Source organism: Pezoporus wallicus, unplaced genomic scaffold (assembly GCF_028554395.1).
Source record: "Pezoporus wallicus isolate ANWC-B61680 ecotype Strahan unplaced genomic scaffold, APGP_CSIRO_Pwel_v1 contig_6787, whole genome shotgun sequence".
Taxonomy (NCBI): Eukaryota; Metazoa; Chordata; class Aves; order Psittaciformes; family Psittacidae; genus Pezoporus; species Pezoporus wallicus.
In genome coordinates this window covers 2,201,140-2,220,040 of record NW_026636951.1, presented here as the reverse complement: position 1 = coordinate 2,220,040, position 18,901 = coordinate 2,201,140, and the positions used below count along the sequence as shown (strand labels likewise).

The following is an 18,901-nucleotide window of genomic DNA, read 5'->3' as shown; positions in this document are numbered from 1 at the left end:
CGCTGTAGCTTGGTTTATTAAATTCCATTTATTGAAACATTCTGCATTACTGCATTAACACTTTATTTGTGCTCTCCTTAATACATTTATAACCAGTATCTGAAAGAAGCAAATAAAGCAGTATCTGATAAGATGCATAACAGTTTGTACCTTCTTGTTTTGTAGCAGCTATGCTATTCCCTCGAGACAACTGCAGACTTTGCCAGAATTAATAATGTATATGCATGCTATTTAAAACTCTTCCATGTGCAAATGGGGCTGATGCAAATGGCACAAATTAAAGCGCTCTCATTTTCTCTTTAAAGAAAACAATGCCAGTATTCCTGTAGCACAGGCTGCTCATAAAATTTGTTGAAGATTTGCTAAGAGAAAATTAAAACATATATAGAATTCCTTAAAGCTCTGTTCTGTCAAAATAAAACAGTAATATTCTGAATAGCTGTGCAAGAAAAACAGGGTTTTTTTCCTTATGCACCTGAGGTTTCTTACATGTTGGAGCATTAAAGGTGCAGATTTTTAAGAATCATAACCCTTCCCTTTCCTGGCACTCAACCCACACTATTTCCTAGCCCATGTTTTTGCCAGATTCTTCCCAAGAGCACTCAGGACTATCATCAGATAACTAAGACAGGTTAAGCTACAATCCTCCTCTTCTTTTAGGCTTGGACAATAGCTTCTGAAGGCCACTAGAAACAAAGTTCTAATGATTTCCTACTTTCAGCTTTTGGGGCTGATGTAAGGAAAAGTAGGCTGGAATTTCTTGAGAGCAAAGGCAGAAAATGATCACAGAAACAACTAGGTGTTTGGGGCTAATTATATTAGTTGACTTGAGTAACAGAGTAATAGCAAGCCCAGCCAATTTCTTTATATCTGAAACTGTTAACTGATGTTGTGCAGCTGAAAAAAAAGATTTTTTGAAGCAGGACCAGTATATTTCCAAAAGCTACATCCCAAAATCCTTAGGCTACTACAGGATTTGCACTAATAAGCGTAGTTAGGCCCAACTTGAACTACCCCTTGAGCAGTGTGAACAAATCCTTAGTGAATTTCATGTACTAATTTGTAATGGCAGGCTGAGCTCTGAGCTCTTGCGCCTCTTCCTGGGCCTAAACACCAATGAACACCTACTGCAGGAATGGGATCCACCAGCACCTTGAAAAGGGAGGCATCTCAACCCGCAGCACACGTATCAGGAACTGTCTAGTTCAAACCATAACTAATTCCAGAAGTTACAGTATTTGTTTCAAAATACCAGACTAGGTGACCACGTGTCAGACTTTATTGTGACATTTTGTAATGTTCAGATCTACAAATCCATTATTCTATGAATTCTGCCATAGGCTAAGTACAAACAGTTTCAGTTCCAACAGCTGTGATGGTGTTCCAGTGCAATCTGGATCAGTCCATGGCAAATGGTAGGGCTGTGTTTCCACCCCTGGGGCAGTCAGTTCCAAGTGAACTGGACACCCCTCCAAGTACAAGCAAACTGTGGCCTGCACTCTGCTGCCAAAGGAATTAAGAAAAATGCATTGGCAATATCAATCGTGGCATACCACTTGGCTGCCTTTGACTCTAGTTCATACTGAAGTTCTAGCATGTCCGGTACGGCAGCACTCAATGGTGGTGTGACTTCATTCAGGCCACGATAGTCTACTGTTAGTCTCCATTCTCCATTAGACTTTTGCACTGGCCATATGGGGCTATTAAAGGGTGAGTGGGTCCTGCTGACCACCCCCTGACTCTCCAGCCTACAGATCAGCTGATGGATGGGAATCAGGGAGTCTCAGTTGGTGCAATGCTGCGGCCAGTGCACTGTTGTGGTCGCAATTGGCACTTGTTGTTCTTCAACTTTCAGCAACCCCACAGCAGAGGGATCTTCTGAGAGACCAGGCAAGGTGGACAGCTGCTCAATTTCCTCAGTCTCCAAAGCAGCAATACCAAAAGCCCACCGGTACCCTTTTGGGTCTTTGAAGTACCCTCTCTTGAGGTAGTCTATGCCGAGAATGCATGGAGCCTCTGGACCAGTCACAATAGGGTGCTTTTGCCACTCCCTCCCAGTCAGGCTGATTTCAGCCTCCAGTACAGTCAACTCTTGGGATCCTCCTGTTACTCCAGAAATATAGATGGGTTCCACCCCTTGACAGCTTGATGGCATCAGGGTACACTGTGCACCGGTATCTACTAGAGCCTTATACTTCTGTGGGACTGATGTGCCAGGCCATCTGATCCACACAGTCCAGTAAATCCGATTGTCCCCTACCTCCACCTGGCTGGAGGCAGGGCCCCTCTAATAGTCATCACAACGTTGGACACTGAAGTCATGATGAAAGGGATTATTCTTCATTATCACAGGAGCTGGAGTAAAATCAGCTCTTCCACTCCATCTGGGAAACTGCTCACCAGAGCCGTAGCTCTCATGGGATGATCAGGCTTGGCCCTTGCTCCCCTCCTCAATTCACTCACCCGTTCCTCCAAAGCTGAAATAGGCTTTCCATCCCACTTTGTCATGTCTTCTCCGTGATCCTGCAGGTAAAACCATAGGGTGGCCCATGGCATATACCTCCTGTATCTCCTCTCTTGAACAATAGGATGCCTTTTGTTAATAGCTGAGACGTGTGTTGGTACACATGAGGAGCTGGATAAATCAGATAGATCATCCCTCAATTGTTTGAGGTCCTGGGACAGTTTTTCCACAGCTAAGATGATGGAAGGGGTGAGATTGTCTTCGAACTCTCGGAGTTTATGAAACATTTCATCCACTTTAGTGGTACTATGTCATTCCAGGTTACTGTTGCCAGTGAATGGGCATATGACAACAGTGCATTCCGTGTAAGTTTTTGCCACATGGGTTGTGTACATTCGACTTCATCTGGGTCTATGGGTACATCCCCGTTATTCGGCTTGATGTGATAGATCATCTCTACAATGGCTGATTCCCTCAGTGACTGGATGCCTTTGTCTATAGTAGTCCACTTGGCCGAACGACTCGTAACATCGTCCTTGTACGGAAACCTTTCTTTCACAGCTGCCAAGAGCCACCTCCAAAGACTGAGGGACTTTTTCTCTCTTGCAATTGCTTTGTCAATTCCCCCTTCTCTAGCAAGTGATCCCAGCTGCTTGGCTTCTGTACCTTCTAATTTGTGACCATCGGCCCCATTGTCCCAGCATTGGAGCAACCAGGTGATGATGTGCTCCCCTGGTTGACGGGTAAAATCTTTTTGCATATTCCGTGGCTCGGTTGAGGTCCCAGGTCGAGAAATTACCTCTTCTTCCTCTTCTTCGCCATGTGACGATGACTCCTGATCAGTTGCTAGACTGGGTGGTGAATTCATTGGTTCTTCATCTTGCTTCACCCTTCTTGCCCCTTTTTTGCTTTTTCTCTTGCATACAGGGGTAACCGATATTGGTACGAATTGGTCCTCTGGTTTGGCTGCAGTGATTATCACTGTGGTTTGAGTAGCAACTGTACTTGTTGCTGGGGGTGGTGTAGCTGCTGTGCTTGGAGCTGGGGTAACCGCGCTGTCTGTTGCAGTTGAAGTTTGAGCAGCTGCTGTACTTGCCACTGGGGTAGCTGCTCTGTTCATTGAGGCCAAAGTTTGAGTAGCGACTGTACTTGTTGCTGGGGTTGGTGCAGCTGCTGTGCTTGGAGCTGGGGTAGCTGCGCTGTCTGTTGCAGTCGAAGTTTGAGCACCTGCTGTACTTGCCGCTGGGGTAGCTGCACTGTTCATTGCAGCCAAAGTCTGAGTAACGACTGTTGCTTTGCTCTCAGATCCAGCGACACTTTTTCCCTTTGAAGGTGCTGGATAGAGTTGAACAAGGCCCTGTAAGCACAGGCCAAGCCCCAGCACGTTGCCATGATTTGTCCGTCTCTGGTATGGCCAGAATGACCACACACCTCATGTAAGTGTTTTACTAATTCTTCTGGATTTTGCAGTCGTTCGGTGGTGAAATTCCAAAGTACTGGAGGGGCCCACTGACCTAGATACTTGCCCGTACTATCCCACACACCCTGCCACTCATGGCTGTCCAGCCTCAGGGAAAATCTCTTGGTCCTCCTATATCATCGTTTAACCCCAGACAAGACCCAAACCTGACTCTGCTTAACTTTTGAAATCAGATGAAATGGTTGTGGGCAAAATCACTCTGTATGCGTACCAACATGGTGATCCCCATCACAATCAGCAAACAAGTCTCAACAGCATTAAAAGGCCATTCAAAAACTTCAAAACTCTCAAATGATGCTGTAAATGGTCTGGGGGGTTGGGACTGGGAGGGTAAAAGAATGTCTCCTTCACAGGTTGACCACCTGAGAAGGAGAAAGAGACGTGTAATTGCTAAGCACTTTTATTATATACCTCCCAAAGTATAAAGGTGGTGACCACACTGGGAGCATAAGCCAGATCAGTTTCATGATCAATGATTCTATTGTATTACAAGTCATTACCATAAAGTACAATGAGACGAGAACCTTAGCTCAAGCCCCACACTTGAAAAAACACTAATAAGCGAATACCTGCTGGAAGTAAGGTACAGTATACTGAAACTGTGAGATCAAGAGGAACAACCTTGAGAGCCAATAAATCAGCATTGTGACAAGTGACTATTAATCCAGACAGATCTGTCATTATCTCAACCCCTCGTACCCCACGTTGGGCGCCAAAAAGTACTGTCGTGGTTTAAACCCAGCCAGACAGCTTGTTCACTCACTCCCAGTGAGCGGTGCCGGGCTGGAAGGAGTCGAGACCCACATCCCACCTCCCCCGGGGGCTCTCCCCTTCCCCACTCCCAGAGGGATGGGGAGGAGAATCGAAAGAATGCAGCTCCCACGGGTTGAGACAAGAACAGTCCAGCAACCAATGTACAACACAAATCATCACCGTTACCACCACCAATGACAGCAACAATAAGAAAAAATAACAAGGGAAGAGAATACGATACTACCTGCCGAAAAACGAGTCCAACCCAGAAGACCCCGTGCCCTTCCAGGTAACTCCAAGTTCCCCTCCTGGGCATGACGTGCTGTGGTATGGAATACCTCTTTGGCTAGCTTGGGTCAGGTGTCCTGTCTCTGCTTCCTCCCGGCTTCCCCTCCTCCCTGGCAGAGCATGAGACTCACAGAGTCCTTGGTCAGGATAAACATTACTGAGCAGCAACTGAAAACATCGTTGTTATCAGCACTGTTCCCAGGCTGAAAGTCAAAACACAATGCTGCACCAGCTACTAAGAAGGAGAAAAATTGACTGCTACTGCTGAACGCGGGACAGATGGAAAAACAGGACCAGATTGTCCCATGTTCCTAAAGACATCTGGAGTCACCTGCTGCAGGCAGGCAACATTTTATATAAATATGCTAGATCAGATGCCTCAATTGCCTCCTGGCCTGGGATGGTTGCATGCAGTTGAAAGCAGAATGTGATTTAAAAGTACTAAAAAAACCCATCTCCTTTAGTTGATAATGTTCAATTTGTTTGACATCACTATGGCAAGTACCGACATAGTGCATATGACTTCTTTCCTAAAATCATTCCTAACATTTTTATCAGACAAGAAAAATAAACCATGACGAGGAAAATCTCTTGACTCCAGAAAACAGACTGCAACTGCAGAGCACTGAGTGGAAGACTGGCAGCAGATGGTAACACTCAGCATTTCACTGGACCTGATTGCTAAAGAGTATTTTCCACATCTTTCCATGAGTAACCAGCACAGGTTGTTAAAAAAAAAAAAAAAAGACAAAGACCCTAAGAACCCCACCAACAACCAAAGTAATAAGTAACAGTCTGGGTTATACCTGTATGCCGGTATAACATGTGAGGCAGTTTAATTTCTCTTCACAAAAAAGCCCAGATCTCAATTTTTCCATATCCTGTTATTTGTTTCCCAGTGGTGTTACCATGCTTTCCCTCTCTTCCTCCACCTTACATGTAGCACTAGATCGCCAAAGAACTTGGAAATTTGCTGGAGGCTTTTAAAGAATGACAGAAGGCACCTACAGGCTGCCTGTCTTTGGAAATTATCTGGACTGTGTAAGAGGTTATTCTCAACAAAAAAAAATATTTGTAAGAACATCAGGAATATCAAGCTTATGATTTATGTATGTAAAAATACCATTTTTCAATCTGTACATATAAGAATTACTGTTATTTTAAACCAAAGATAGCCAGGTCCTCCTCTTTTAAAATTGCTATCATCAGATTCAGATTCTTTTCATTTTTCACTTGTAGAAATTTTATTTAGTGCTTCTCACTTGTTGGGGACATTGATCTAATTTACTGGTCAGGCAAAAGTTCATGCACATATTACATGGCGAGAGAAAAAGAACTAGAAATCTTTCTTGCTCTCCTCCTCCTGGATGCTGCACTGCAGCTAACAATCATTTGTTACCAGCTCAGCTTTCTGTGCTGTGAAGACTCTGCTTAGCCCGGTGGGACACTCTATCCACCACCCTTAAACTCTGGGTTCTGTGAGGAATCAAGCACTCAATGCACAATCAGCTCATGTCCAGCACCACTTCCAACTATGAAGCCTTGTCAGTGTTTGAGTCTGAATCCAGATGCTAATCTGAATTAATAACTTCTGTTGGCTGCAATCTGCGCAGAGCCACACAAATGCATACAGGCACTCCCAGTGGATCCTGTATTTCCTAGGTTATTTCATTATCTAGGTCAGTCCAACTTTCTGTTACTTTAGAAAATGGATACTTCATTTTATCTTAATTTATGATGGTACTGACAAAAACAGCCAGTTATAACAGCCCAACAATTGGCTCAGGTCTGTTTTGCTTCACTATAGTGCTTGCCCGTTTCTAAGACATCACTTTCTTTTTTGGTGTGTGTTCTATCTGAAGTGGCTGAAATAAGTTGTGGCATATACTATTGCCTGACAGACTGCCATTTATTTAATATAACATTAAGCAACAGGACATGCGGTGACTTGGTGGTTTGCTTGACACTACAATCCTTGCTGGAAGCATCCCCTACAAGACAGTATACTTTAGATGGCTTGAGACTGAAGAACCTCTCCATCCATACTACCTAATTACCAAAGTAAATATTCCCGGAATTGCACCTAAATTCCATCTTGGAGGTAACCAGCTGGTTTACTCTAAAAGAGATCTCAGGTGTAAATTAGTACGCATATAGCACTTTGCAGTAAATCAGACAGCCAGCTATTTGACAGCTTAGGCTTAGTGATCACAGTTGAGCCACATGTGAAGTCTTCACACACATGAAAACTGGCAAGCACAATTCAGACCTATCAAGGGTCCAAAGGGTAAATATCAAGACTGAAACTCTTTCCAGTACTCTGAGTCTCTTAATGGCTCATGAAAACTGGGTCAAGGCAATCGATAAAGCATGTAATTCTGTTCTGAGGAATTTCCTCAGGACCGATGTAACAGCCATACAGGGGTATGCTGAGCAAATTCTAACAAGAAGGGTCATATCAAGTTAGGGAAATCTCTACCAAGAAATGCAGTGGAGTTTCCACACAGCTTTGCCAGGGAAAATCTGTCATAACTCAGGGAGGCCCATAGTGTTAAGCTGCACAGGGATCTGTACAGAAAAGAAGGACTGAGGGGAATTAAAGGAATATTAGCTGTTCTTCCCCAGGGAACGTAAATTCTCCACTGAACTTTTTAATCTCACTTAGAGAACAACAGTAATTTTGGCATAAAGGCAAAAAGCAGGTTTGCAAAGCACAGAAGTATTTTCCAGAGGTAATAAAGCAGCATTTCTTCATTTTAATGTAAAAGAAAGCTGTTCCAATCCTTCATAAAAGAGAAATGTCTTACAGAAGTAAATCCTAGTCTGGCGTGTTCATCACATGGTTTTGAATGACAGTGAAGAACAAAAAGTAAGCAACATAGTAATGAGTCTCAGAAAGCTGTCCACAGGTGGCTCTACTCCTCATACCTATTGCCACAGTTTTTTGCGTAAAAAACCAAAAATCCCCAAGAAATACACAACATACACCATTACACAAAACACTTCTCTTCAAAAACAACGTTCTCCCAGCAGAAATAATAGCTTCTATTGTTTGTTATTGCTCTCCTGGAAACCCAAACTCATAACCGCACTTCAGTGTTCATTCTGCTAAAAGGCACTGGACGGCCTCCGTTGACGTGGTTTTCTTGAATGTCATAAAGTACCACCCACATCCCTGACATATTATCATTGTAATATTACTACAATTACTACCATCACTTTTTCTAGAATTAATACAATAGTCCACTATGTCACTGCACAACCACAGCATAACCTTCTGCACTGCCTAATAACACCAAAAAAACCTCCTCTCAAGGAGGAGAGGCCTGTAAGAGAAAGATTTCAAGTCTGTTCCTCCAGTTCCCCAAGGCAGTACTACAATCATCACCAGGAATGTCAGCAGAAGTTAATACTCCCCAAGGTAGAAATGACTTATGCTAAGAAACCTTAGAACTTCAGTTCACACATCTATAACATTTTTGTTGATTTTCATTATACAGATGATGTTTGTAACTATGTTTTGGATCAGATCTGGAGAAAGAGCTAAACTCTGTATCTGTGTAGCTTTGGAACAGCATTCCAATCTGCTTTTGTAATAGACATAAACGGAAACATACTGCCCAGGGACTTGCTACAAAGCCGTCCTCAGATTCGTGGTATTTCAGCTTAAATGTCCTATGCTGTTCTGCAATGTGTTTTAGATGTCTCTCAAAAGGCTAGTGACATTACTGGCATTGTTTTTGTCAGATTCTGTTAGTTTGGCCTGAAACCCACATTCAGTGATAATTAAGTAACAGTAACTTTTTTCTTTTTAAATCAAAGCATTGCTTTTGTCCTTACCTAGACTGACTCTTGCTTGAAGAAATTACAGGAGAGGAGACTGGTCTTGCTGGTGAAGATGTTGTAGCTCCTAAATTAGGAGATCCAGATGCTGTTAGAGAGTGAGCTCTTCTTGATGGCAGGTTGTTAGATGGAGAAACATTAATAGTAATATTCTGATCTATGGAGAAAGCAAAAGTTTGCAGCACAATTACAACATCTGACCCAATAAAAATGTTTTTGTCCAAGAGACCTGTAATATAATTTATTAAGGTGTAGTAAGACGCTAAAGGGGTTTTAGATTTGTCCCAAGACAGTAAAAAAAGATACATTCTGAACAACACTTATATGCCCATTTCATCTGAATGGAAAGGAAATGCTACTGAAACTAAATGAAAGAACAATCATAAGCAACTACATAAATTGACAGTTTATAGCATTTGGAGTTTCAACTGCAAAAGTAGTTTCATATAATAGATGTATTTTTAACACCATAAAAAAAAGGCTTTGAGCAAAACTCTGAGGGATTTTTAAATGCTGAATTATTAACATATCTACCTGGTTCTTCATGTTCATCAAGATCTTGAGGATCTGAACCACTCCTATTACGATATTCCTTAGAGCTTTTTGCCTTCCGAGTTGCCATTTCATCATCAGTGGCCTCTCCACTTTCACCCTAGAAATAACAAGCACCATAATATTTTATACTGAGGTAGCACCCAAAGGTCCCAACAAGATTCTGTTCTCCTTCTGCTAGCCCCAACATGTGCATGTCCTGAGAATGCTTCAAGCATGAGACAAGAAACCTGAACTATTGGAAAACAAGCTCAAAACCTGAAACTGCAATAAACTGTTTTTAAATTATTCTCTAACTTTTCTCTGGTTCAGAATACCGTTAGCTGCACAGTAACTTGTAAGAAGGAAACAAATCAGCCAAACTACATGAATAACAAAATATTCTACCCTCATGAGTACTTTTTTCTTTTTCTTAGCTGCGCTTAATCCCAGAGTGTTGTTTCTCTGGACACTAGGTTTCTCAGTGCTTTTGGTAAGAGTTCCTGTGGTTGTGTTCCTTGCACTCCATCGTCTGCCTCCAAACAGTTCAACAGCCTGAGCCAAGGTTGGGCCTTCAAACCTTCCGTCCTCCTGCAAAAATTCTCAGTGTTAACAAAACAAGAGAAAGAACAGACACGTTTTCTTAAGCAATAAAATAGACATCTCTAAGGAATGAATGAAAGACAAAACATCAGGGGGAGGCAATTTTTAATTACTGCATGAATATCAAAGGGCTATTTTGTTTGCTATTTTGGCAGGGGTTTTGGCCCTAACTCTCATCACTCAGTATTTCAGAACTTCTTTCAAGTACAGTCATTGCTCTTTCTTTAATAAAATACTTATTCCAAAACTCCAAACATATGAGCAGCTTCGTAATAAAAACAGACTTAACTTCAGTGTACTGAAGACATGCAAAGTTTGACAGAACATTATGTGGAGAATCAGATTTTACTGATTTAAGCTGTGTTGCAAAGTTGGAGATTTGGTTCTCACTTTTAATTTTAACTTATAATAGATACTAATTACATTACATTAAGTTGTGGACATTTTTGAACTTTTCCTCTACAAAGTCACAGCATCTTTTACCTGGTAAAGGCTGACATACTGTTTCCGTAGCCACTGTAGTCTTTGATCAGGGAATCTCCTCATTTTTCTTACAGCTTTAGTCAATTCCAGCAATCCATCATACAGCATTCTGGCAGTGTATTTTGGAGCAACAAAGTGCAGCAACTTATTATCAGTAGTCTGAAGTCCATAAAGTAGTGTTATACCATTTTCTTCAAGGGACATGTTGCAAAGTTTATTTTGAACACACACAGTGTGCATATCAATGCCAGAGTGTCCCATATATACAGCCTTGGCTGAAAACAAGTCCAAAACACCTTCCACCAGTCCAGTATTACCAAGAATCTGGTATTTACCAAGCTCAGCAGTAGTACCCAGCACACTCAGTTTTGCCTTTGAGTTTGCAGGGCAAACTGTTGTTGGTTTTGTCCAAGTCAAAGTACTATTGTCAGGCTGAAGCTGAAGGAAGCATCGTGCTGAGAGATGTGTCTCCTGATCATAATGAATGACAGTTGCCCCTTGTTGCATGAACTGATGGACATCAGCCCTGATAGATAACACATACCAGGGAATGAGTTCTATCCCATGGCAGAAAGCCTTTTGTTGCTCTTCTGTTGAACTAGTGTCCCACTCCTTCAACTGCTCAAATATATCACTTTCAGAATCTGAAAGATCTCCGATTATAAATCTGTATGTGGGTAAAGACAAGAGACATCTCTTTAGTGATACATGTGCTTATTTATGCTGACTGATGAATATATTTCTACTGTAAATTAAACAAAAAGCATACTGTTGTTTTACAATTTGGACTTACAGGAACATCCGTAGTTTTTACAGTATTACAATTTACATTATTGCAATTTCAAATTAATAAGCAGATGCTGCTACCATTAATTATAACTCCTGTAACAATATATTTTCTATGAACTTCCCAAACATTACATTATCAATAAAAACCCTCCATTTGGATCTTAAAGCCATGATTCCAATTTCTAAATCCACAGCATAAGATTGCTTCATTTGAAATATCAAGTACCATATACAGAAACTGTTAGCAGGAACTAGTGGATTGAAGACAGGACTTCCAATCTCTGCTCTATTATTGATTTAATCTGGTGACTTTTCTCATTATATAATTCTCTGATTAACAGTTGTAGAAATAGTGGTTCAAATACATATGTTCCTCATAGGAAGGAAGCAAGAATTTGATCAGATACTTCCTATTAGAAAATTTAATTTTATTTAAGCAAAAGATTAACATGACGCTTGCATTCAGCAACTGAAAGTTTCAAAATAGTTTACCATTATTAGAAGCAGTAGATATGGAGCAACAATCAATAATACTGAACTAATAAATGAGGTAGTTTAAATACACTTTTTTCCTTGCAGAAGCTTCTAACATGTATGAGTGCAAAAATGTTCAATATTTTGATACTGCTTTAATGAACATAAAAAAGAGCAAACTGTTCCATGAAGCAGAACTAATGAAGCACATCTTCCTGAGGCTATCTGGCCAATAAAATCCAAACCAGCTTCCTCCGCATATTCTTCAAGGCATCTTTTCATAATAGCCTCAGTGCTTCCTCTTCATATCATCACGTACACTCAGCTCCTGCCCATGTTTTACGAGCTAAGCAAAACCAATCCATGCTGTAACTTGTTCCAAGTCACATATACTATCTCCCTAAGCTAAACAGCATGGAGAACCATTAGCTCTTCCTCAATATCTTCTCCACCCTGGGCACTAACTGATTTTAATTTTTTCCCTTATTCCATATATCAGCTCTAATGATTCCTCTATTAATTTATTAAGCAGTGAGATTTCTACTTCTCTCTCCACCAAATTTAGCAAAAAGTGGCCAACAGACTGGGGATTTATTACTTGTGACTGACAAATGGACAGTAACTGTATCAGCCTTCGCTGTAGCTCTATTTCCTTAAGAAATCTTGCTAAAACTAAAGGTCATGCATTGTAACTGAGCTGGTATAAACTGCCTTACCAGACACATAAAAACATTTACCTGTGTTATACGAGATAAAGATTTTCAAAGTAAACAAATAACAAAAGAGCTCTTTCTCCCCCATGACCTCAAAACAATCAAATAAATCTCTGCAAAAATGCTAGGAAATGTATTCTGAGACTAGATGTGCATGGCTGGAGGAGTCTGGTGTAGTGGAGACAGAAATGGCGGAGCTTTGTTTAATGCCTTATTTCACGTTTGATAGCATTGGCACGCTGCAGATTAAAATGCATAAAAAGCAGGTAAGCCAAGAACACACACAGAATCATATAGAGAAATATATTTTTGACACGAGCTGCCAAAAGCAACACAGCTATCAATTATTGAGAACACACTTACAGAACTCGGTTTGAATCAGCTTTCTTTACATGTGCTGCACTGAGAGGCAAGGAAATGAAAAGAAAGGATAAAGGAAACATTAAAACAGATTGCAGTTTTAAAGTGGAAAATTGCAAGGGATATGAAAAGCAAAAAAAATTTCCCCTATTTAGAAGTTATTTACTGTAATTAGGAAAGCTTAAAAGTGAAGATGAGATATGGGTAATAAAGCAAGGTATCAAAGTTTACAGTATCTGAATAGGTAATTTGATTAACAATTCTATAAAAACAGTATTTCAAACTTCTCTGTCTTTTCCTGTCTACCTTTACTTATTTGAGAACTGTCAAGACTTAGTTCTAGTAAAGACTAAAGTTTGATATTTTTCTGGCATGTACAGAAATTCAGGTCACTGATTACAGAGTGATAGAGTTTATTTGCTAACACAATTGGGAAAGTAATTATACACACTAACACTGAGTTTATTAGATGCCTTTCATTTTTTTCAAGTCAAACTAATCTATCAGCTTTGGTGGGTTCATGTTCCACAACACTAACTCAAATCAGAAGAAGGTGATTGCCCTCATGACCAAAATACTACAATTATCAGGTAATATGTAATTATTATTATTATAAAATTTAGATATTATAAAACTGTATGCAAATACGACTTTTCTCACTTAAGTTTCTTCCTTAGAAATTTTTAGTCATTCATAGCATTAAAATAAACCAAGCATTGCAGCCTCCATACCACAGCTTCTGCAGCAATGTGCTCCTGTGCCTCACCCAGCTGTCTGAAAGCCCAGGGAAGAGATGGCAGGTGAATAAGGAATTTCCAAAGTCTAGGAGGTGCCTGAGCTAAATGAGTATTTCCAGAAGTATCTTTCTACAAGTGATTATACTGTTCAAATCAGTTCTATAGATACTAACAACTAAGTAGTTAGTAGCCTGAAACAGGAAACACAACTTCAATTACTTATCTTCAGTTTTGTTCATTTAAATTTTAAACTTTCATTTCAGTGTTATATTAGCTTTTATCTTTTTACATTGAAGTCCTACTTTAAACTGTAACTCAAAAGTTTATATTTAAATAAAAAGCATAATTAATTTACCAAGTACTGATTTCATAAACACATAACAAAGAAAACTTTATTTATTTCCATACTATTCTTTTTAATTTAAATTCTGCTTTGTTCATTTAAGTGAAAAGTTTATTTCCCTATCTTATTCTCCACTTTAACTGTTGTAAGCTGATTTTAAAGCGTAATCATTAATAAAAGTAATTCCTGGAAGAAAGTCTTTGAACTGAAGTAAGTCAAGAGACAACATAAATGGACAGAGAAGTGTGTCTGTCTTTCTTGGCTTAATCTACTGCTCCACTTTCCAGAAGCAACTAAAGCCAGATGTGAATAATTCTATTAGAAACCATCATTTCAGGAAATAATCATTATTTATTTGAAATGAAATTTAGAATTGCATGTTAATTAAATAAATGCATTTAAAACAGGAAGATGGTAGTTCCTTCTCAGGCAGTCACTTATTAGATTTTATGTGTAAGTAGCTGAAATATGTTGGATACTTCTGAACATATGGGTATTTCTGATTCACATTATCAATAAAGTAACTCATGCAATGACTTAAGCATGCTCTTCTGTGCAAGCCCTCACGTAATTTTACAGGTCTTCCTCTCTGAACAGTACAGATCCATTACTTAAATTGAAATTATTCTAACACGGTTACTTAGTTTAAACCCACCTGTGTCTATATGGACTGCAACTTAACCAGAAAGCAACATTCTAGACTTAGTGATCTCTTAAACTTTGCACTTCACATATTTCTTGATGGTGAACAGTACAGAATATACCACATCTTTGAAGTGAAAATCTGAGATTCCTGAACACAGTTTTTTTTACAAAGGGCACAATTAAGAAAACTTTTATGCAAAATAGCAGGACTACAACAACCTGAAAATTCAAAATGTGTACTGATTTATAATTGTTTTCTGGACATAATTCAAAAGCCTTAAATGAGCATGTCCTTAAAAGAAAAGATCTTCCGAAGGATAACAAATAACGTTTTTTCTGAAGTGGGCAGAATGCTGCCCAAGCATGCAGAATGTAATGTCCTGAGCTCTGATAACGGATATGTCCTGGTGCTATTCCTGTCACCACAGATCAAAATTGTCATCGTAACTGTGGGTTTTTAAAGGGCTATGAGTAAGACGAAAAGGATTTACCCTTATCATGAGAGGAAGTAATTACATCATGAGGGAAAATATAGCTATACAGAGAGTTTCCTAGCATTTGAGTATCAGATACTTAGCATAACTGCAGGGGAAAAAGGTTCTGAATTGGAAGAAGATAAATAAAAGGGAAGATGTTAAAGTTTGCCTTATTAGTAAAAGTGAGCCTTGGTAAAAGGAAATTAAAGATTGAAAACATGAAATATACAGGTGATAACAGAAAATAAAAGGAGACCTACTGGTAACGGTTTTTGTCCTTCAAAGAGTTTTTTCTTGAATTACTGCCTTCAATAAAATTATCTTCACCCTCTTCAGATTCCAAACTGCGATTGCAGCTCCGAATCGTTTGGAAGATATTGTTTGCTGTTGATTCTTTTTCTGGATTATTTAAACCATCTTGGCCTACTCGTTGCAAGAAATTATCTTGTCCACTGTAATCTGAAACAAACTAGAGATACCTAAAAGATTAGTATAGTAATGAATAGAATGTGTCATCTACTTTTCACTGAAGAAGTTCTTACAAGAATTAATATTTAGCGTATATTTCATATTAGCTTCTTATGGGATTTTGTATCTACTTCCAATCTTAAACAGACCAAATCACTGCATAAATCAAACAACATAAATTTCAGTAACTCCTGAAAACTCTTTAAGTGCCTCAATCTTAATCTTTTCATCTAACAGGGGCATTTTCCTTTTAAACCAAAATTATAAAACTCAAAGGAATTGCTTCTTTTCATAGAGGAAAAAGCCTGATCCACTGAGCTGAATTCCATTTTTAAGGAATTGAAAAATTTCGAATTCCCAATTAATTAAGTGGAAGGTCAGAGCATTTAACAGAAAGTAGTTAAATCTTTAAGGATTTATATACTTATTTTACTCAAAGTATAAAGATGATCCTTTAGTCCTAACTTTAATTTCTCAGTACTCCAGTACTGAACTAGATATAAACAGTCACATCTAAATTGATACACTAACTATAGGAATTAAATTGAGGTGTATTTAACTCAACAGTGGTAATAGCCTGGTTTAGAAAAATTTAATTAGATGATGCTTTTGTATAAATAATAAACAATATAAAATAATAGCAAATAAAGCACCTGAAAGCTATGAACATAACCCTTTAGAATATGAATCTCACCTCTAATGTTTCATTCTGGGCGTTATATCGTGGACAGAGTCTGATAAGGCTCGATGCCCCATCCAAAACTTCACAAAGCTCTTTTAAAAATACACCACAGAAAGGAACAACTTTACAGCCTGGAATATTGAGTGCCCGGTTAACCACTTTCCTGTATTCAGATGATGACTCATGCTGTGCCATAGCATCTTTCAGACTTCGCATGGTTTCAATATCTGACTGGTCCATAAATTGCCACATTTTTAAAACTTTCCTTGACCTATTGCAAAAAGAGATTACAACATTTATTAAAAAAAATTAAAATCAATTTACATTCAAGTTCAACACCTACAGCACATTTGTAATAGAGGAAATTATTATCATTATTCAGAAATGAATGCATGAAAGCAAGATTATTTTTATGAGAATTTGGGGTTGTGGACCATTTTGCCCCTTTTGAATTATTAAGAACAAAACTAAAAAGAATCAAGCAGTATAATCTACTGGAATCATATTTGACATTTTAATAAAAGCTCAGGTGCATAAGACATAGAATCATAGAATCAGAATAGTTAGGGTTGGAAAGGACCTTAAGATCATCTAGTTCCAACCCCCCTGCCATGGGCAGGGACACCTCACACTAAACCATGTCAACCAAGGCCTCATTCAACCTGGTCTTGAACACTGCCAGGGATGGAGCATTCACAACCTCCCTGGGCAACCCATTCCAGTGCCTCACCACCCTAACAGGAAAGAACTTACTCCTTATATCCAATGTAAACTTCCTCTGTTTAAGTTTTAATCCATTACCCCTTGTCCTATCACTACAGTCTCTAATGAAGAGTCCCTCTCCAGCATCCCTATAGAAGCAGGCTTTCTAACACTTTCATTGTGTTACTGTCTTAAAATCACAAGGGCTTGGGAAGAAATGAGAAAAGATTAAAGAACTTATAAAGATAAACCAGATTATTTATTATAAATTCCTTTAGTTGTATTATGAAAAACCATAAAGTTAGCAAAAGTTGAGGGTTTTAATTAAATTTATTTAAAATAATTTACTTTGATTTTTTTTTCCTCATTTCATTCACAAAATAAATTACTTAATTTCATGGAAATAAGTAAATCAGGACCATGTTCCAGCTCTCAGGCACCAATGCAATGCTGTAGATGAAAAGAACCTTTGATTTCAAACAGAAATAGCTCCTGATGCTCCCTGAGGATAGTGGGTACAGCAGGGAGCCTTCCCGCATTCTAAACTGTATGTCTGTGCAATGATAGGGCCTTTTTACCTAGTCCTGGCTCCAAACATACCAAAAGGTCTGTAGAAAGGCTAACAGTAGAATATCCTTAACCTTTCCTTTCTGCCCCTGTCTGGGAAACACTGCTGAGCAGCACTAAGCCTTCCTCTCCTCTCTTTCCCTTGTGCTGTGCAGATGCATCAGAGATAAAATTAAGCCTTTAATTGGCTTTGTATTTTCTCTCACAACTTAGCTTGTAGACTGCGGATGCATTCTTCTGAAAAGGACTCCTCATGCCTATGAGTGTTTCAAATGTGTTTTATATAGCAAAAATGTAAACCAATCACTCAGTGAGAATCCTTAGTAATCCACAAAGAGCAACAATACAAACACTTTGAAGCTTTATTACACAAACATGTTAAACAACGAGGGTCAAGCTAAGAAATGGGAAATATGGTCTTAACTCTTCCCTGTTCAGTCCGGTTGATCAGCTTTACTCGATTAGATTAACCACAACTGCTTCCCCATCTTCTTTTGACATTAAAAAATTTCTGCTAAAAAAAAACCAAACAGAAATAAATTTTCTAATATAACATATTTAGGATGTACTAGGAAAACCAATGGTGTCTCCAGAGCATTTTAAAAAACAGCTTTTAGCATGCTTCATTTTTCCAAAAGGGATTACTAGAAAGTCACTGGGTGAGATAGTGTGATTTAGCCATGGATTTCTGTTTAGCCCATTGTTCTCCAGAAACATCTGCTTAACAGAAGCTGCAGTGTAATCTGTCACTGAAAAGCCATTTAAAAAAAGAGTTGCCAGTACCTCAGCCCTGCCAGAAATTCCATTACAGCGTTGTAGTTGCCCATATTCCAGCAGCATTTTGCCACATGTACTAAATATGAGAAGACTTCTCGTTTCTCCTCCATAGAACCTGCAGTCAGGATCAGCCAGGTAACCCATGAGCTCACCTTGTAAAATAAAACAGATGGTACAGTCAATCAAAGCAATGTCACTTGGAGAATTCATGCATACTTGATGGAAAACGTGGGGTTTTGTGATTTCCTTCTGTCAGCAGCTATCAGGCAAAATTCTACTTCTACATTCTGGGCCAAATCATATATGCAATGCAAACACACCTTACACACAGCCATACTCATATTACAGCAGTTAAATGATAAACTACTCTAGAAATACTTAAACAAAAACTTACTGCATCTCAAGATATTCCAAATATGCGTTCAGGCCACAAAAGAATATGGACAGATTTCTAAAGCTGCCAGAGAGATCTGCAGTGTAAATCCTTATTAACATAACTTACAAATCTCAGCTTCACTCTAAATAACCCTTGTTCTTACAACATGGACAGTGAAAGTTGATAAATTGGAATTCTTATTTTTACTTAACTTCACAAAACTGGTACTTGTATTTAATGTACAAAATTTGCTAATTCCTATATGCACTGAACATTTGAAATAATTCATATTATTCAAGATTACAAATTCAGTAAGAAAACCCCACCTTCCTAAGTGTGACCATACT

The 18,901-nt window shown here is 39.0% G+C and overlaps 1 protein-coding gene across 3 annotated transcripts in view; it reads right to left on the bottom strand.

Moving 5' to 3' along the window:
* Positions 1-18,901, bottom strand: part of PLCE1 (phospholipase C epsilon 1) — a 149,676-nt gene that overhangs the window by 24,698 nt on the left and 106,077 nt on the right. For 2 of the 3 annotated variants that reach the window (XM_057402333.1, XM_057402335.1), the window contains 7 exons: positions 18,185-18,330; positions 16,145-16,403; positions 15,243-15,451; positions 10,446-11,112; positions 9,768-9,950; positions 9,363-9,480; positions 8,826-8,985 (listed from right to left, as the gene is read on the bottom strand). In XM_057402333.1, coding sequence (XP_057258316.1) covers positions 8,826-8,985; positions 9,363-9,480; positions 9,768-9,950; positions 10,446-11,112; positions 15,243-15,451; positions 16,145-16,403; positions 18,185-18,330 — 1,742 coding nt within the window. Of the gene's footprint in view, positions 1-8,825; positions 8,986-9,362; positions 9,481-9,767; positions 9,951-10,445; positions 11,113-12,784; positions 12,824-15,242; positions 15,452-16,144; positions 16,404-18,184; positions 18,331-18,901 lie in introns of all 3 variants that reach the window. The other variant, XM_057402334.1, reaches the window with a different exon arrangement.